A 20,334-nucleotide genomic window follows, 5' to 3' on the forward strand; every position below is an offset into this window, starting at 1 on the left:
CCTGTGGCCGATGCTCATCTGTCCCTTGGCTCATGGAGCCAGTGGGACTCTTTCCAGTCCTGGGCTAACCCTGGGACCCAGCCATCAGGGGGGTTACCCCAAAACTTTGAAACAATTTATCCTTCCCAACAGATTGTATTCATCTGGGCAATTCAGGCTGAAATCCCACTTGGTGGCATCCTGGGTGTGATGGTGGATGACAGTGTCCATCTGCTCTTCCCCCAGGAGGGGACACCAGCAAGGTCTTTACGAAAGCCACCCCAGAATGTGCTTCCTGTTCTTGCATTGGAGTTTGGGGATCAGCTGAGCTCTATAACATCCCAAGCCTCCAGACTTTTATTAAGCAACCGGAACACCCCCATCCTAGAAGAGGGACTGCCAAGCATTTTCTGGAAAGGGACAGATAGGACACAGTTTAGTCTTCGTGGGCTCAATGGTTTCTGTCACAACTACTCAGCTTTGCGGCTGTAGCCCGAAAAGGGCCAGACAGCACACTGACGAGTAGCTGTGGCTTTTATTCTAGTCCAACTCTATTCATGGACATTGAATCTTGAATTTTATGTCATTTTCATTATACATCACAAAAGATTATTCTCACTCCGACTTTGTCGCCCAACTACTTAAAACTGTAAAGCGATCCTTAGGGTGTGGGCCATAGAGAAACAGGTGGCAAGCTGATGTGGCCGTTCGGAGCTTGGTTTGCTGACCCCCGTCCCAGAAGGTCAGCTCTGTGAGGAGCCCCAGGGTCACCTCGTACAGCGGCTTTCAAGCGACTCTGTTCTGTGGTGGTGCCTGATGGGGCGGGGGGGGAGGGGTGGTCCTAGACAAAAGAACCCCAGCTCTTGGTCCTGCTTCACCTAGACCCATGTGGTATCTTTACCTGCTTGACACATACTCCAGTTTCCACCTCTGACTTCATTTGAAGGAAACGCTTTGTGGCAAAAGAGTGTGGGGGCCACTCTCTGGCCTACCCCCTTGTTTTACAAGCAAGGAGAACGGAGTCTGAGAGGATGAAGGCTTCGCCCAGGTCTCAGGCTAAGTTGAAGGTATAGATCCTTAGGCCAAGTTCTTTCCACCTGCCCCCCAGCCCCCATGCAGCCCCCTGAGGGGTGGACACTTACCCCCTGGCAATCGTGGCCGCCCTGAAACTTCGGCTGCGCCTGGGACTGCGGTCACCTGCACGACATGGTCCTCACTGGTGAAGGCGGTGAAGGCCGGGCCGGGCGTGGCGGGAACACTCCAGGGCCCGGTGGCCTCTCCAGTCCTGTTCTCAGCCTCAGGGAAGGCAGAGGTCCCTCCATCGGGGGCAAACGTGAAGGGCTCCTCGGGCTCCGGGGCAAACGTGAAGGGCTCCTCAGGCTCCGGGGCAAACGTGAAGGGCTCCTCGGGCTCCGGGGCAAACGTGAAGGGCTCCTCGGGCTCCGGAGCAAATGTGAAGGGCTCCTCGGGCTCTGGGGCAAACGTGAAGGGCTCCTCGGGCTCCGGGACAGTGGGGGAGACGCCAAAGATGGGTTTCACAGTGAGGATCACGTTGCCTCGGGCTTCACCCTCGGTGACGTTTCGGGGCAGGGGCAGCTCCATGTCAGGCCAGGTCACTGTCTGGATGGTGATGTCCTCCTCACCACCCACCCCGAAGAAGTTTTCTGGGATATCCACAAAGTCTTCACCTGGGGTGGGGAGGAAGATGGGCTTTAGTGGCTCAACCTGGGGCTGGCTTGAGGGAGACGAGCATCGGATCCACCTCCTTCCTTTGCCAGGGAAGGAAAGCACCTGCGGTGTACCTGGCAGCCTCAACTCTGTGAGTACTCATTCTAGGAGGCTTCCATCTCCTTTTGCCAGAATGCCAAGACATCATACCGTGAGATATTGGCCAAGTGGCTCACCACTTGTATAACTGGTCTGGCTCCAACATCCCTTCCTGCTCAATGCCCGCCGCCTCCTCACCTATCTTCCAGCTACCTGATGTTGTAACTAGCCAGCAGGACGATGTAAGTCAGTTACAAAGTGGAACTGAGAAATCTTGCCAAAGATGCGGGAGCCCATGCCATGATGAAAGTGACCAAAGACCACTGCCAGCCTCGGTCGCGAGCCAACGAGGGTCTGGCAGGAACAAGCCAGTCAATCACTGAAGAAAGAGGAAACCCACAGACGTGCTACCACTTCAAAAACGCTGGTTAGGATATTAAAGGGTTAAGAGAGGCTTTGGGGGAAATCCTCATTACTTTTGCAAAAAAACGCCCCTCTTCGTGTAAAGTCAGGCCGTGAAAGCCAAACAGGAAGGAGCTGGGCCACTGTGCTGTTCCCAGTTTTGTCATAACAGGGATGCAGCTCCGTAGTATCCATGTTCTTTTTCCTCTAAGAACTAGCATGTAATTGTAATGCTAACCCAGACTGTAAAATATGAGATAAAAATCTTATTTTTAAAAGTTTGAGTCTAGGGGCGGCTGGGTGGCTCAGTCAGTTAAGCAGCTGCCTTCGGCTCAGGTCATGATCCTGGGGTCCTGGGATTGAGCCCCACGTCTGGCTCCCTGCTCAGCGGAGAGCCTGCTTCTCCCTCTCCCTCTGCCTGCCACTCTGCCTATTTGTGCTCTCTCTGTCAAATAAGTAAATAAAATCTTAAAAAAAAAAAAGTTTTAGTCTAAGTTTTCAAATGAATTGTGGGTCAAAACTGCCCCCCCCCTCTTTTTAATAACCACGTGGGTCTTCTTTTAAGGACCCTGGATTCAAGAGGGTGGGTAACGGTGCCCGCCTGGTGGGGGCATGGTTTTGTGCCCGCCAACCTGGATCCTGCTGCTACGGTGCTTCTCCCTTAGCTGTTCTAGGAGCTAGTGAAAACAGGGGTTGCTGAGACATGGGGTTCGGGTACCCTGTGGCCCCTTGAAGGGGCAGAAACCAACGCCCATTCCCAGCTCCCCTCCTCTGGGCCCCCCTTTCCGTGGCACGACCCCTCCCCCCAACCCCACCTGTGTAGCAGATGGCGTCGTAGCGGGACGAGGGGTCCGGGTAGCCCGTCTGGTTGGCGTGCAGGTAGACGGTCCGCACGCCCAGGAGGTTGCCCCCGCAGTTGGGCCGGGCCTTGGAGATGGGGTAGCGCACGCTGCGGTCAGCCAGCCAGCCAGCATTGCACATGTCCATGCCGCCCTGCCAGGCCAGGTAGAGCTGGCCCGTGGTGGCCAGCCGCGCGCCCAGCCGCCGGCACTCGTCGGCCGCCTCCTGGAAGGTGAACTTCTCCGGAGATGTCGCGTAGAAGACCTCGCCTGTGAAGGACAGGGCCGGCAGGGTGAGGACCTCTCTCGCCGCTCCTGTCCTGCATCCCCAGGGAATCCATGCCCTCCTAGGGCATCTTTCCTAGGAGTTAAGCATTGCCCATGCAAGCAATCCTTTAACAAAATTCAAGTTGTGATGGGAAGAGTAGGCATTAGACTTTGACCCTCAGAGCAGTGGTTCCCAAACCAGGGTTCATAAGGGCCTTGTGAGCTCTTTTTACTATTTCCACAAACCTAAGCATGTTGTGTTTGTGTGTGGGGGGGTAGGGGTGGGTGGTGGGCACCTGTTTCCGGGGAGGCCCTGGCTGTCCCCGCTCAGTGGCAGCTCTGATTGGCGTGTCTTTGGTGAGCCAAGAATGGGAACACAAATACTTGCTCTTTAATAGGCCCTGGGCCCAGGGGTGAGAATGAGGAAAGGGAGCCTGGGGGTGAGAAAGCAGGGGACTGTCCCAGCCTCAGAATGAGCCAGGTCGTCAGGTCTTATCTCCAGCCTGGGGGAAGCTTTGAACTTGGGTGGGGGTGGGGGCAGAGGCAGCAGAGCCTGGAATGTCAAGAGGGGTGATGGGTGCAGATGGGAGGAGGGGTGTCATCCACATGCCCGGGGAATTCGGGAAGCTCTGCTTGTGATCAAAATTAGCACCCCATACAAAGCAGAGAAAGACTCCGGGTTCCTTCCCACCACCGCCGAGGCTCTCCAGAACTGGCCCATTGGGACAGCCTGGATGGCGCTGGGGGCTGGCGGCAGGGAAGCTAGAGAGGGTAGAAAGGCAGCTGGCTCTCCTGGGAAGGACATTCCTGATGGGCCCACCCTGGAGTGCCCTGGGCTGTCCTTTGTGAGGGTGACAAGCCTGGGCTGGGCTTTACTGGTGCAGTGACCCTTGGGACAGTGATGGGCTGGTCAGAGCAGCAGGGGATCCTGGCTGGGAGGGGCAGTCCCAGCGGAGAGACAGAGACAAGCATTCTTGGGCCCAGTAGTGGTGCCAGACAGTTGGCAGGTGCCCGCGGCTACTGAGGTTCTTTCCAAAGTGGGGAGGGAGGGGATCTGTGGGCCCCTTCCTTCCCCCCACCTTCCCCCTACCCTCTCTGAGCATGGCAGAGAGGGGTCTGGGGTGTGCTGCCCTGGGTTCGTGCTCTGCCCCAGAGGAGGCCCACGTGATCCCTGGTGTCAGTGGCGAGAAGGGGACAGACAGGGGTCTTGGGAAGGGGGCAGCGGGGCCTCACCCTCCATCTCCTCAGCGAAGCAGTAGACATCATAGGTCTCATTGGTGTCGCGGATGCCGTAGGTCCTCACGCCCGGAAACTCATCCTTGTCCCCATAGCAGCCTTCCCTCGGAGTGTGGATGGGGTACCTGCCAGGAACACAGAGTGAGTGTCGTGTGACACTCAGGGGACAGAAGGGGCCCGTGGCCCGGGCCCTGGTATCCTCCTCCCATGTGGGAGGAAACGGGGACTCACTGATGTGTTTACCAGCATCTGCCCTGGATATGTAGACTGTTTGTCTTTACGGCTTTTCTTCCCCAAGCGTTATTGAGATACATGTTTTCACAGTTACCAGTGATTACAGGCAACCCCATTTGCTGAATATTTATCGGAACAGAACATCCAGGGCCTGGAAACCTTCTCTGTAGAAAGGCCAGATAGTAAATGTTTTAGGTCTTGTGGCCCCTAGGGTCTCATCTTGACCCCTCAACTTTGCCACTGTAGTGTGAAACAACCAGAGTTCCCACACGACTTTACGTATGGAAACAAGGGTGGGTTGGATTTGGCCCGTGGGCCACCATTTGCTGACCCCTGCTTTGTATCATTTGAGTCTCACGTCCACCTGATGAGGCAAGTGCTAGAAACACTCCATTTTAACCTGGAAGAAACTGGGGCCCAGAGACGTTAAACAATTAGCCCAAGGTCACACAGCTTCTAAGTGTCAGAGCTGCGGTGTGAGCCCAGCTCTTTCCGAGGCCGCGGTGTGGGCTCTCGCACTATGCTAGGCTGCTGTCTTGTCTTGTTTTCCTGTTGGTGGCATTTGTGTCCTAAGATCTGAAAGATCTACCCCAAGATCGCAAAGGTATTTTCCTTTGTTTTCTTCTGGAGGCTTTGCGGTTCTGGCTTTTCCATTCAGAGCTTTGATCCACCCTGAATGAATATCTCATCTTTGCCCCGACAGGCTTGCTGTCATGGACTGAGATCCCTCGAGGGCAGAGCTCTGTCTGTCCCGCTGGGGTCCCCATCCCACCGCAGCTGCACTCAGGGAAAAAGGCGCCAAAAAGCTTAATTTATGCCTTGCCTTATTAAAAACAACGAAAAAAAGGCAGACGGTTTACAAAAATACACAAAACACCAAAGCTTCAAGAAACTGAAGAAATCATGGCAAAGGGGAACAGGGGTAGGAAGGGTAATGATGTGTAATTTGCTCATGTAGGGCAAAGTTGCTAGCAGCTGTTCATTCTGCCACAGGGCGGAATGACAGGGATCTGGACAGGTCATGAGACTTCTATCAGCAGAGCCACCAGACGTTTCAGAATGTGTCCTGCCCCCCCACACCTGCCCCGGGAGCTCCTGTCTGAGATGGTCTGGGACAAGGGGCACATTTGCTTTATTGCTCGTGCTGCATCTTCAAATGAATACAATAAGCCCCTTTTTTACAAAGTAAGGCACAGAAAGGCCTTCTGTGCAAGTTCTGTATTATTTTAAAATTCCTAGCGGCTACTAAAAGTATTTCTCCTGGAGCACTGGAGCTTTCTAGAAAAGCACGTGATGAATTTTTTTGCACGCAGAATACCTGACACAGCATTCTATCTTTCCTCATAGCGCAACCGGACGGTCCCAAATCAAACGTTTGCTTCTGAATAACGACATAAGGATTGTTAGAGTCGGCCAAGGCATTGCTCCAGCCCCAGCCCAGGCTGGCCTGGTGTTCTAGCCCATCGCCCACCCCACTCTGCGTGGCCCGGGGGCTCACCTGACAGTCTGGTCGGCCAGCCAGCCGGCGTCACACTGGTGGAAGCCGTCCTCGTAGGCGGCCTGTAACTGTTCGGGGCTAGCGATGACGGCACTGTTCTGCAGGCAGGCCCGCTGTGCCCTGTCGAAGTCCAGCGTGTAGCGCGTGGAGATGGCTCTGTAATGGAACACAACGCCTGCAAGACACGCGCGGGCGGGAGAGCAGATCAGGCACAGCCTCCCGTCATCGAAGTCCTCGAAGAATTATGGCTATGGTCAAAGGGGCCTTAGGGACCTCAGGTCTGGGCCTCTAGCTGATGCACAGATCTCCTCCCCACATTCACGTGTGGTCCTTCTGCCTTTGCTGAAATACCTCCAGTGACGGGGACCTCACTACCTCACAGAGTATCTGTTTTGGATTTCTCTGATAATCAGAAAGTTCTTTGAATTGAACTAAAATCTGCCTCCTTTTACTTTTTTCTTGGCACTCCTGGGCCCCATATTTTCTTCGGGGAAAGAGACACTTAGAGCCCCATGTATCCTCAGCCCAGGGGCATCCTAGTGGGAACCCTGTCCTCAAGCCAACCAAGGACACAACCATTCTCCTTGGGCCATTGAGAGAAAGGGAACCAGGGAGACTTCGTCCCTTTCTCTGGCTCCTGGAGCTGAGGGTGGGGCTGGGGTGGGAGGTGGGGCAGGGAAAAGACATCTGGATGAAGAGTTAGGAGACCGCTCTGGTTCGCTTCCAGGGAAACTTCAGGCAGATCACCTAGCCTCAGTTTGCTTATCTGTAAAATGGGGATGATCACAAGGCCCATGGAGTCATGGGATTGCAACAAAGCACAAACTTTCATTTGCATGAGACGATGGCCAGGACGTTTTTAAGTCCCTCAAAGTCCAGAGAGAATGACAGTCCCAGCTCCATGTTACAGAGGCACAACTGAAGCTAAGTGACCTGACTCAGGTGGGTGCAAAACAGTGGGGGAGGAGCTGGGATTTGAAAACCAGCCTGCCTTCGTCCAGTCCCGTGACGATACCCTTCTGGTTCTTTCCCCAGGTGAAGCAGTGTCCTTGTGGGAGGTTCTCACCTTTCACCACGACCTCCAGGGTAGCCTCGCTGTCCTCAATGCCGTGCATAACCTCACAGCGGTAGATTCCAGAGTCATTGGAGCGAAGGTTCTGGATTTCCAAGGTGGCATCACTGGGGATGGCCGGGTAGTTGGGCAGCGAGACCTTGTCTTGGTAGGCATTGTTGACCCGCACCTGCCCTTCTGTGGCTACGAGCAGCACCACCTCCTTCTCCTTGGAAATGCGGCTCCACTTGATTCTCGGGGCAAGGGGGGCGGTGGAGGGGGCGGTGGTCACAGGGTGCATGGGGTCGATGAAGTAGCAGGGGATGGTGAGGGAGCTCCCCAGGAGGGCCCGCAGAGGGGACGGTTCAGGGATGCTGACACTCAGCGAGTTGTCAGGGTCTGTGGGGCAGAGACAGAACTGTTAGTGCCTGGACCACCACCCAGCCTCCCTGTCAGTCCTTCTGGAAATGACAAAATCCTGTGAGTGCGTCTGTATTTATTGGGGGGGGCGCTCTTGTACCACCTAGAATTCCCAGGAAGCTTTGCAACGCCTTTTCCAGAGCAGCATTCCTCAAGAACCCTGGTCTCTGCACCTCAAGACTGGAAAAGGGTTGCAAAGGAGGGCAAGGAAAACTTTAGAGCTGAGATCCCCCTGTTTCTCAAACTGGGGTACCCCAGGGGATACCAAGCCATAAGAGAAACAGGACCCATCTTCCTGGAGTGACAGCTTGACACCAAGATTTTGGGAAAAATCACTTTCGGGCAGGAAAAATTGTGATGAGGAAGAAAAAAAAATCCACATGATGTTTAAAGCTCAGATGCAAAACGGCACAGACGTGTCCCACTTGAGGTCTGCTTTGGACTCCATCCTATCTTTGCTGAGGGACAAGGCATTCTCTCCTGCTGTTGGGGACTCAGGGGTGGGGGGCTGGCTGGAGAAGAGCAGACATTCACGTACGTCCGCAAAAAGTCAGACAGGGGTGGGGGTTGGCCATGGGATATGATTAGCTCCACAAAAAATCATGGAGAGTATTGGTAGGGAAGATGCAGCATGTTTACCAAATCCAGTTAGACGTAACTGTCTTTCCCCTGGAATGGGAAAGAAACAGCTTCTGCAAAAATTGCACCTTTCACAGCAGGTCACGCACTTATGGGACCCTTTTTTTTTTCCAGGTTGAAAATAAAAATGTTTCAGGTATTTGTAGGTGGTAGATACATAACAGGACAAGGAAGGGGGAGCCAGGAATGTTTGGGGGGGTCCAGCCCTAACCTTTGATGTCCTGGGCAGCCACTACTAGGTCCTTCCACAAAAATCTCCCTCTGAATGCTCTGCCCTTGCCCCACAACACAGCATGGTTTTAGAGCTGGCTGTTCTCTGGGTCCCCAGGGAGAGCTAAAAGTGACTGCAGTACCCAATGCTGCAATTTTTAAAGCTCTCAACCAACCCTACGAACTGGTTTGTAACCACCCAGGTTACAGCCAGGGGCTGGATATTTGTGGGTCCTTGGGTGAGAGTACAGATGGAGACCCAAATATCCTATGTATAAATACTTAAAAGTTATAAATCAAGTCCACAGAATGTTAACTAAAATATGTTCTATCTTCCTATTTGACAATGATACCTTTCAAAATGAAAAGCCAGATTCAAATTTAGAATTCTTGGATTCCTTAGAGTTTTGCATTGGGCTCTGGTGGCCAAGCAGGAGGCCACCTCTTCTCTGCCAGTTCTCTGTACCGTGAGGGGTCTGTGCTTATCCCAGCCCTCACACCCCAGCTCTGTCCACACCCCACACAAACAGCCACCCCTTGACCTCTCCCTTAGGCCTGGGGCGGCTCTCACCAAGAGCATGGTCCCCTGTCTTGGAGGATGGGCCCTGGAAGTGGCTTGGGTCCACTTGGGCAGGGAATTTTGGGCATCCTGGGTATCCAGAGTGTGGTCTAAAGGGAGAGCATAGATCCAAGTGGACATGTCCCTACAGACCCCTTAACCTTTAAGGAGCACTGGGGCTGGAGGAGGGCCAGAGGGAAGCCTCTAAAGTGCATGGCCCAGAGCAAAACCCATCCTGCAGCCAGTGGATAGTTTGTCCATTTGATTGAGGGCTCGATGATCAGAAACCCACCTCGTGCCTGCCATATGCGAGAGACCACGCGGGGTCTTCCCGAGGACGGCTTGCCAAGAAAAACAAAGACCTGTGTGATGTGTTGGGGACTTCTTTCTGTTTCTCAAGGAATGGTCTCTTCTTTGATGTTCCAGCTGATCCTCCCTTGGCAGCTTTTCCTCTTTTGGCTTATCTATAATCCTGCCCCAACCCCAAGCTCAGTGTGTGGCGGTTTTGGGTAGGATCCATAGAGAGGAGATGGGAAGACGGGCGCCTGCCAGGAGCTCTCCCCCTCAGCTGTCCGTCCGAGAGGGTGGCCGGGAGCAGGATTACGTGAGCAAGGGCTCCCGGATGCGTGCGTGTGCGTGTGTGCATTCAGATGCACGGGCGCTCTTCCCTTGCGGCTAGGCTTGTCTTTGATAGAAAAGGGGCAGGCAGGGCCAGGAAAAGGTCAGGAAAGGGGAGATTATGTCCCTGGGAGCAGCAGTACTAAGTTCAGGACCCAGTACCCAGAATCCAGTCTTCTGTGGCTGCTGGATAAGTGAGACACGCATGGGGGTGTCCTTACCTGAAGCTTCTAGTGAGCTGGCTGCTGTGATGACGCTCAGAGTCACAAACACCAGGAGTAAAGTGGTCATAGTTCACCTGGAAGAAGAGAGGGAGAGGGGTTAGTTGGAGGTTCAGATACGGGGAGATTGAGGGTCACGTGGCACACGACACAAGGTGATCAATTCCACGCGCAAGGATCTGAAATCACATCAAGATAAGGCGGCTGCGTGTGGTTCGAGGGGTGTCTCCTCCAAGAATCCTCTCTTCACAAAGTCTTCACAGATTTCTCAGTTTAATTACACGTGTTAGGCTGGAAACCTCCTCCTGTCTCTTCTAGGGCACTTCCCAGCTTCTAAGCTGTAGAGGCTCGTTCTGAAGGATCCCTGTGACGGCTGATATTATGTCAACTTGACTGGACCCTGGGCTGCTCAGATATTTGTTCAAACATCATTCTGGGTGCATCTGTGAGGGTGTTTTTGGATGAGGTGAACATTTAAGTTGGTAGACTAAGTAAAGCAGATTGCCCTGATAATGTGGGTGGGCCTCATCCAATCAGTTGAGGGCATGAATAAAACAAAAAGACTGAACCACCCCCAGGAGAGAGATAATTCCTCCTGCCTGATGACCTTCAAACTGCCTTCAGATTTGAACTGAAACATTGGCTCTTACACCTCCAGAATCATGTGAGCCAGTTCCTTACAGTGAATCTCTTTTTCTATAGACCCACACATCCAATTGATTCTGTCTCTTTGGAGAAGTCTACTATAATCCCCCAGGCCCGGAGAAATGAAATGAGTTAGTCAACCTCCCTGATGGAATCCAGGCCTGCCCCCAACTTCTAATGTGGGAATCTTGTGTGTTTCTAGGATGAAGGATGCTCCAAGCTTTCGAACACAATTCACAGGGGCCCGGTTCAAGCCAGGGGAAGGATGCCCATCCAAAGAGCTCTTGCGGAGGCTCTGGGATGGACAGATTAACCATGGAGGAGAGCAGTGAGAACCCAGGACCCCCGGAGCCCTCTTACTGGCCCAAACAATGACTTCATGTGAAGCAGAAAAGACTTCCTTATTGTTATCTGCTGTAAAACTGTTAGGCCAAGTATACAAATACATGACAACCACAACATAAAGGCCTTCCCTGCACAACTGGGCCCCTGACTCCAAGTGGGCCAGTGCAGGTAGACCCCAAAAAGACCCCATTAAATTTACAAGAGATCAACCAGAACAGTGGTCGTCGACCTTGGCTGTATGTGGAAATCACCTGGGCTTCAGCCCGGTCTTCAGACATTTTAAAAGCTCCCTGGAAGGTTCTAACGTGCGGCCAAGATGGAGCACCACCAGCTAGAGGGTATGCAGTCCCGAGGCAGACACCTGTGGCTGGTACCCCACGACAGGTGCCCGACGATGTTTCCTGAGTTGCTCTGTTGGTGGCACCTGCACCCTCCTCTCAAGTCTGGGAGCATTTTGTCTTGGTTTAAGAAGCGTCTGCATCACAGATGCTCCTTGTTGGGGAGGGAGGCGGAGGGGATGGAGGACCTGAAACTAAAGACAAGCATGGAGCTTTGGGAGGCTGGGACAGCGCCCCCCCCCACCCCGGTCTGATGGCCCAGCAGGTGTCGCTGTTGGCTCAGGCACGATGGGGCGTGGGGGGGTGACTCCTGGGCTCCCTTCCCAGGAAGGCATGGGGGAGGGACAGGCGGGGCCCAGGACTCTGGGGAACCCTTTTGGGTTGACCTGGCCTGTTGTTTTGAGTGACCTTTCTTTCCATCACTGTTATTCATGCCACATACGTTGGTCACCTGAGAGCTGGAAGGGCTGTCGGTGTGGGCCCTGTTCGGGGGACAGAGATGAGTGCGTGAGGCATGTTCCCCTCACACCAGAGGACGTCTGGAAAATCCCAAAGACCTAACAAGCAGTCCCTTGCTTCTCCTCAGAGATTTTTCTCCTTCAATGCTGCCTTCAATCTCTGGGGTTCCAGGTCCGGGCACCCTGAGGGGCCGCTGACTTGTGGCACTCTCCTTCAGGCCCAGCATGACCCATTGTGGGGAAATAGTCCCCCCGGAGGCTAGAAGGGTAAGGTGTCCCCTCCTGTCTGGGGAAGGGGCTAGACTTGCGGGCTCCTCTCTTCCCAGAGCCTCAGGGATACTGTGCCCAGACACAGGGCCCGCCTGTTCTTCTTCCCTCAGAACACCCTCCACTGGGAAGTTCTGTGTATGTTTTCGGAGGTGTGTTTCTTCCTGAACTCTGTGAACAAGCCCGCCATTGTCCGGGATGCAGTGCCTCTCTGTGGGGCTGGGGCCCGCTCTGTTTTTCTCCCTGGCCTCCACAGGGAATGGAAAGGGCAGGGGTTTGGGGTAGGGGTGGACTGGGCAGAGAAACTAATTTTATTTCTTCTTCTTTTTTTAAGACAAACTTTGGGATAGAAACGTTGCAATAAATATGCTCTTGTGTTTGTGTTTTCTCAGCTGTAAAGAAAATAGGGAGAAATACCATTCTGTCCAGCTTCCAAGTGTCTCCAGGACTCACTGAGTCTTTTATGGGAAGAGAAGGACTCTGCCAGCCCGTCAACAGGGAGGCCTTTCTCCATGGGAAGAACTTCGAGGTGGTGGTGAGGGGACGGGGCTGGGGCAGAGGAAGGGGACTGGGGTGTCCAGAATGAAGTGAAATGAGTTGAGGGGAGCAGGATGGGAAAGCTGGATGAAGGCTGGGAGATGAGGGGTTCTGTGTGTGGTTGGGTTGGTCACCAAGGAACTGGCTTTCTCAGGAGAGAAGTACTAGGAGACCTGACAGGGGAAAGTAAGCTTAGTAGAGCTTTTGAACTGAGCTGAGGGTGTGTGTGTGTGTGTGTGTATGCACGTGTGCATGCCCCATAGTTGGAGATAGGGAAACCCTCCACGTTCTCATCAGCTAGACTGTCTCACGGTTGCCAACCCGGCCAGGGCCTTAGCCTCTACTCCACCAAACTAAGAGACTGGACGGGCAGCTCACCCCCTTGCCTTGAATCCCTCTTCCAGCAACATGCAGTGGAGACCCCCAGACCTGAGACACCCCCTCCGCCACCAGACCGGAGACCCCCAGTCCGGGCCCTGGCTCGGCCACCTACTACTTTAATAACCCCAGGACCCACCCCCACGGCTGTTTCAAGACTGAGTGCCAGTCTGGCTCCCCTGTCCGGGGCGGGAACTGTGTCTCTGGCTTGGAGACTGGCACAGGGTCTGGCACTCGGCAGGTGGTCATGAGCACACCCCCCCCACGTCCCTGGCAGCAGGATGGGGTGAGCCTCTCGAGATATGCAGACTGGAAGAGGGGCCAGCAGCTGGGGTTTTAAAGCCATGACCTCCCTGCCGGGGATCCTGTCCACGTGGCCGAGGCAGGTGGTCTTCAGTCTCTGACTAGGAGGGGCCCGTTCCTTCACAAGTCGGCTCATGCCATGGCTGGGCAGCTGGGATGGCGCTCAACATCTTCCAAGCTGGTGTCCGATGACCCAACCCCATTATAATTTCCACCCCAGAGCTCCTCCCTCAAGGACCACACTAAACGTGTCCACTCCTCTTTCAAGGGACTCATGCCAGATCTCCAAGGGTCCCATCTGCTCTCCCGTCTGGTCTTCTCCCACAGAGCTGCCCGTTCCTTCAACTCTCCTTCCTGTGCCTTCCAGACCTCGCCTCCCTTCCTGGAGCCACAGAAGCTCAGAGCTTGAATAGACATTAGTGAATGGCAAGTTCAACTCCTTCAGTTTACAGGTGAAGAAACTAAGGCCCCGAGAGGTTAAGCGATTTGCTCAAGTCCACACAGTAAGTTGGAGATGGAGTCAGGACTAGAACCCAGTTCTAGGGGCCCGGTCATCATTGTCCCGTGTTGTCAGCTCTACGCATCTGTCTTGTAACTCGCTGTCTCCACAGCCCTCCGCAGAGTGCCCAGCACAGAGAGAGGTCAATCAGGAAATATCTGCTGAATGAATGAATGAACAAATGGTGGCCCAAGTACCCCAGGCCTCTGAAGGAGGAGAAGGGGCACCAGAGGCTCACATTTGTTGAGCCCCTGTGAGGTGCACAGCTCTTTGGCGTAGACCACTTCCATTGTGCAATCGATACATCTCAGCTAGAGAGATACATTGCTGGTGACGTACATGGCCGTGTTACTTCATGCCAGCATGCTGGTACGGCATGTGACTTAGGGAAGGTCACAGCCCACGTGCAGCGCAGGGGTGAGACAAGTAGGGTCTTCCCTTCCCAGGGCCTCAGGGAGAACCAGTGGGGCGCTCTGGCTGGCCAGAGATAACTTCCCGTATCTCTTCCCAACTCCGTGTTCAGTGATGTCACATAGGGAGCTTGAAATTGGTCCTGATGGTACTATATCCAACATGGACAATGAGGGGACATTACAAATGAGGGCTTTTGTCTTTCTCTGCCTTTTTGGGAGTGGGCTTACCGGCACACTAGTGGAAGCAACTAACGCTAAATAAAGAACGAGGCTGGTTTACCTCTCCCGACCGGGGCTGCTCCTACACCCAAGTTAGCACTTGTATTTCCTCCTGTGTAGGCTGGCTCTGCCTCACCATGCAGACTGTGACCTCCTTAAGGCTGAAAGTCAAGGCTTAAGTTAAAAAAAAAGAATTATCTCCGCGTTGACTCAGGCAGCGCTGGGAACAACAAAAAATGGTATTTGATATTTACTTATTGATGAACCAGTGGACACTGGAATTTGGTAGACTGGTTGACCAGTAGGATTAGTCAGTAACTAAGTGGCTCTGGGTCCTGGGGGGAGGGATTTAAAAGGACTGAGGCCACCCATTCTCCCAGCCCCTGGCCTCCAGCAGATCACTTATTTGCAGGCTAATCTCACAACAGCACCTCTTTTCTTGTCGTTCATGGACAAGACCCGTCCTACATCTGTGCGTAATGGTCTTGGCATATGCACTTAAGATTGGGATCTCAAGCCCAGTGTAGAGAAAGGGGCAGGGATCCCACACCAAAATCATATCTAGCCAGAGTGACCCCAAGTGCAGCTGCTGGTTTTCCACATACTCTAAACAGACATGGTGGGATGGTGTAGAAAGGGGGAGCCAGGCAGCTGATTCCAGTCCTAGCTCTGTCCTAACTCACTGGGGAACTCATGGAAGCCCTCAGTTTTCCCATCTGTAAGCTGGAATCACAACACAAGCTTCGCCCCCATGAGAATTGTGAAGGTAATTTTTGTGAATGCGAAGATTCTTTTTGTATTTTCTCTTCTTTCTCCTCTCTCCCTCTTCCTCCCATTCCTTATTCTCTCTGTGTGTCTTTTTCCAGATCTTTGATTTCCTTATTCCTATTTTGTTATTTGCTCTGTTGTCACCGAAGCATCTGGAATTCTTGACAATCACTAATACAGGGTCCAGTCTGGGGGTGGGTGTGAGTTCCCAAGTGAGAGTCCTAACCCACTCCTGTACCTTCCATCAGTAGGGAGGAACCCTGCGGGTGTCCCGAGTCCTGGCTCTCCTGGTGTCCCCAGAAGCCCAAGGAGGACTGGTTCCTGGAGCCCAACTTGGTGGCTCCTCCCCAAAGTCTGTCCCGGCAGGTGCCTGAGGGAAAAAGATGGCCACTACACAAATCCATTTCTGCTCTGCAGGGCTATAGGCAGTCCTTGCTAACTTCCTTCTAGGACTTTTCAGGGTGGGTTTTTAAAAAGCTCTAACCACGCCACTCCTGATTAAACGGGTCATGTCTCAGCCAGTACCTGCAAAAATATGAATATCACTTGCTCAGGAGTGTCTGGATTCCCATCAGCCAACTCAGCAGAAAAGCCAGTAGACGCTCCCTTGAGCTGGGTCTTCCGGACCTTTCTAATGTCCCACCCACACCTTTGGCAGTTGGAAGCGCTGGCCAGCTCCTTGGCTGCTTACCGTGCTCCTGATCGCAGGGAGGGGGCAGCTAAGGGAAGGAAGCCCTTTCTGAGCTTCAGCTTCAGAAATTAGCCCAAGGAGTTTTTTCTGCCAATGCCAATCTGTGGCCAACCTCACGGTCCCAGCCAGGGGCTAGGTTTAACTGGTTCCACGGTGAGAAAAAAAAAAAAAAAAAGCTGGCCTGGGTTTGCTGAAGGCCCACATGATGCTGTAGGTGAAGGCCCTGCCCGTGGAGGTGGGTGGTCAGCATAGCAGGGAACTGGAAGGAGCAGACCCTGGTCAGGGCATGGAGCACATACAATACTGTAGAAAACATCCATTTCTTTCCTCTCTGGCCTTTCTGCCTTGATTTCCTTTACCCACCGATAAATGTCCTTGCTGGGGACATTTAGCTGATAACTGTTTGACTTGGATTGGTTGTGACAAGAGATATGCTGTTCTTCATCTGCTCTCTGGGGTCTACTGTGAACAAAGGCTCTGTGCAATTTCCCCAAGTGGCCTCTTCTCAAGTTTTCCGGGAAACATATGGTATGGGAGAAGATGACTACCTTAAAAACACAACCTGAATTCATACCTTGGACCTACAACTTGCTATTTGGGTGAAGTTGGACAAGTTTCTCGGCATCTCTGGCCAGAAAATCCATGGGTGAGGCGTCTGGGAATGGCTTTTTTTCAGTTAGGAGGAGAGGCAGGGAACGATGTTCTAAATTTCCTCTCGTTCCTTCCAAATCCCAAAACAGAAATTTCTATGTCCCCCAGGTAGTCTGATCCTGTTGGGTGAGGTGGTGGGAGGGGTGGGGAGAAAGGGAGCTCGTATCCCATTGAAAGCTTCCTAAAGCAAAGGAAGCTTGGCCTGGGTACTTGATGGCAGAACAAGATGAATGTTCTTGGAGTGAAAGCCAGCCCTGCTCTCCTATGGCCTGCAAGGCCCTACACATCTGCCCCTGTTCCGGCTCACACCACATCTCATAATTCTATTTCTGGCCATATTCTAGCTAGTCCTTGAGCACAAAAACTTGTTTCCTCCTAAGAGCTTTTTGTACCTAGTCTTCTTTCTGGTACACACTTGTGGATCTTTTCCTAGCTGGCCACTTTTCAACATTCCAGGCTCAGTCCAAATGTCCCTTTCCTGACCACCCTGTTCCTTCACCCCAACCCAGTGCCTCCCTGATATTGTTTATTTCTATTATTATTATGGGAAATTATTGTCCTTTCCTGTGTGTTGAGTGTCTGTTCCCCCTACTAGAATATACACTCCATGAGAGCAGGGACTTATGTCTGTTTTGCTCACGGCTCTATTTCCAGTGCCTAGAACAATGCCTGGTACATAGCAGGTAAACAAGAAGTATTCATCGAATACATGAATGGATGGCTCTTAATGAATGGGCAATGTCCCTTTTGGATTAAATTTGGGAATGCAAGGAGTGGTAAGCTTAAGACTGATCGTAACTGTTGGATGTCACCTGATTTCAAAGCATTCCTGCCTCCTCAGCCTTGGAGACCATTAAAAGCCCTCAGAGAAAGGGTAACTGGGAGCAGGGGCTGCTGGGGAGCCGGGAGCATTCTGGTAGCCCATGGAAACATCCATACATGGCCCGTGGAAACACTTATTCATGTTCCTCTCCAGCTAGGAGAGGCCCGGGAGTAGGGCAGGAGGGCCGTGCAGGGAGTGGGGAGGGACTCCAAAGGTCCAAGGACAAAACAGAACTTGGAGTCATGCTGACACCTGATGAAGGCTGCATTTCCAAGGGGCTGGGAGGGAGGCTGAGTCCAGGAGCTGAGAAGAAAGGCTGGCCATGGGTGGTGCTTCCTAAGGTTTGGGTGCCTCAGTCATCCTGGCCCCAAAGTCGGGGGGGGGGTGGCCCTTGAGGGAAGAATTAGCTCAACACCACCAACCTTTCCCCATTATGCCCACCTCTCCCCACTCTCCATTGCAAATTCCCAGTAAAACCAGTTTAATGTGGAGGGGCACATGGCATGATTAATGGTTCCTATTCACTCACTGAGGGACATTTAGCTTTGCCCTGTTCTCTCTGTGGAAAGAAACCGTAGGACTTGGGACCCGCCCCTTCCTGTTCTTAGCCTTCCCTTCCAGCTGGGCACTTAGAGGTTTTCTCTGCATTAATTTCAGACGTTGTGTAAATATCGAACCTGGGATTTTGGAAGGGAGTGTCCTTCAGCCCAAACTTTCCATCAGGCACAGCACTGTTTTTGGGGCAGGGATCCTGGGCCAAGAGCTGAGTTCCCTCCACTCGGTGCTGACCGCCAACCTGGCAGAACAGAGAGCTCCTTCCTGCAGGGGTTTGGGAAGGGGCTAGGGGACCCAGTGTGATGCCTCGGTGGCCTCCCTGGCTGAGAATGGAGCCCAGGTTTAGAAAAATGATCTTCGGTAGAGGAAGCTGAGAGTCCTGGTGAAAATGCCTGCTTGTCAGAAAGGGCCATCAGGTGTTTGGGGTGATAGCCGAGTCCCTGGGCAGGCAGATGGCCAGGTGCCTGGCTTGTGGCTGATGGGAAACAGGGGGCCACTGTCTCCCTGGGGCAGACGCTCAGGTTCTGTGAGTTTAGTCCCAGGGTCTAGTCAAGGTAAGTAAGAAAATGGATTACTGGAGAAAAAAACCTCATTCATTTTTTTCTTAAAGATTTTTTATTTTTAAGTAATCTCTGCACCCAGCATGGGGCTTGAACTCACAACCCGGAGATCAAGAGTCGCATGCTCTACCGACCGAGCCAGCCAGGCACCCCAAACCTCATTCTTTTGACCCTAGTTTGCCCGCCTCGGTTCCAGGTCTGGGCAAGACTTCATGGTGAACATCCCTTTAAGTCCTTTTGGGTCATGTTCCTCTTTGAGAGCCAGGGGAACTGCAGACCCAGCTTCTAGGAGGTGACCTTTAAGCCCCCGTTCAGTTTACGTGGGGGCCTGTGCTAACAGTGTGATCTATGGTGGGCCTCTTGGGGGTCATGTGGTATCCATTGGCCCTCTGGGGGTGCTGGAGACTAAGGTCAACCATGTGGGCAGTCAGCCACGTGACAACCCCCCAAGAAAAACCCCGGACACCGAGAGGCTTGGGTGAGCTTCCCTGGTTGCCCACACTCTGTGTTATAACACACTGTGTGCTGTCTACACAACCCCACTGGGCAAGCGCAGCTGGAACCTGTGTACCCGGTCACCTTGGGACACTTTCCTACAAGCCTCTTTGCTGTGCTGATTTTCATCTGTATCACCATAACTGTGAGTATCACAGCTTTGCTGAGGTCTGCGCCTCCTTCAAAGAATTTACTGAACGAGAAGGTGGTCTTGGGGACCTCCTGAAACGGCACTACACCAGCTCCTTCGGGTGAGCCTGTCCTACCCAGCACAGTTTGGGGTTGGCTGACGGGACAGCGGACAAGACACCTTCACGCCATGGCCATCCTTCACCCACACTGCTTTCCCTTCTTGGAGCGTGTGCTCTGAAAAGCAGAGGATTTTTTTGCAGCTCTCATGTGGAAGGAATAATTGCCTCTCCTCTGGAGAAGTTCCAACCATTTCTTGCCTTTCCTCCCTCCCTCCTTTCCTCTGTCAAATTCCCACCACATGGTAAACTCTATAGTAGGTGCTAAGGAGGATCTAGGGATGGACCCACATGAATCCACCGGCAGGGCTCACTGTGTGGGATGGGAGATAAGATGTATGAATAAATCCTACAATACAAGAGGAAGAGCCTCTCTCAATGAGAGAATTCTGGGAGCTGAGAAGATGCACAAATTGCTCCTGTCTGGGGGGCCTGGGAGAGCTTTGAAGAAGAGGTGACATTTGAGCTGAGCCTTGACAGACAGGGACGCTATGGGAGAGAAAAAGGGCATTCTAGGAGGGAGGGATCACATGAGCAAAGGCATGAAGAAAGGAGTAAATCCAACAGGTGTAGGATTAAATAAAGTTAGAAACAATGCTGGGTCAGATTCCAAAGAACCTCTGTAAATAGGCTAGTGAGTTTGGCTTCATTCTGTAGGTGATGGGGAGGCTCTTGGGTGGGTTCAGGAATGACCTGATCTGAGGTGTGTTTCAGAAGGAAACTGAAGCTTCTACTCTTTCTGTCGCTGGCCCCACCTCTGGGAAGTCTCCCCTGTACCCCATCGTGACCAAGTTCACCCTCCTCCATCAGAGCTGGATCACACACTCTCTGTGGCATCGGTCTGCCTCTACAAGGAGATGGCGCCCACGGGGGTGTGCACTAGGCTCGTCCTTCCTTGGGTCTCCCGCATGCCTGAGCACCTACCACAACTACTTCCTCTGAAAATGATCATGTATTGAAAGCTGACCCCAAGCCAGATTGGTACCCGACAGCAGTCTCAACAAATGCATCGTCTCATTCAATGCTCACAATTGTCCCGGGAGGGGGCAGTGTTGCTAGTCCCATTTTAGAATGGAGACAGTGGCTCAGAGCAGGTCAGTAACTTACCTCAAATCCTACAGCCAGGGAGTGGTCAGGGCCAGGATTCAAACCCAGGTCCATCTGACTCCTAACCTGTTCTCTGCTTCCCACATATATGCTA

At 52.9% G+C, this 20,334-nt stretch overlaps 1 protein-coding gene across 1 annotated transcript in view; it reads right to left on the reverse strand.

The window, feature by feature from the left end:
- The window catches only part of ACAN (aggrecan), a 63,897-nt gene that overhangs the window by 26,119 nt on the left and 17,444 nt on the right, over positions 1-20,334 (reverse strand). Inside the window, exons 2-7 of the mRNA XM_032392115.1 lie at positions 9,941-10,017; positions 7,289-7,672; positions 6,223-6,397; positions 4,488-4,615; positions 2,964-3,257; positions 1,122-1,667 (exon numbers count right to left, since the gene is read on the reverse strand). Coding sequence (XP_032248006.1) covers positions 1,122-1,667; positions 2,964-3,257; positions 4,488-4,615; positions 6,223-6,397; positions 7,289-7,672; positions 9,941-10,010 — 1,597 coding nt within the window. The 5' untranslated portion in view covers positions 10,011-10,017. The remainder of the gene's footprint in view (positions 1-1,121; positions 1,668-2,963; positions 3,258-4,487; positions 4,616-6,222; positions 6,398-7,288; positions 7,673-9,940; positions 10,018-20,334) is intronic.

Source organism: Phoca vitulina, unplaced genomic scaffold (genome assembly GCF_004348235.1).
Source record: "Phoca vitulina isolate PV1807 unplaced genomic scaffold, GSC_HSeal_1.0 scaffold65, whole genome shotgun sequence".
Lineage (NCBI taxonomy): Eukaryota > Metazoa > Chordata > Mammalia > Carnivora > Phocidae > Phoca > Phoca vitulina.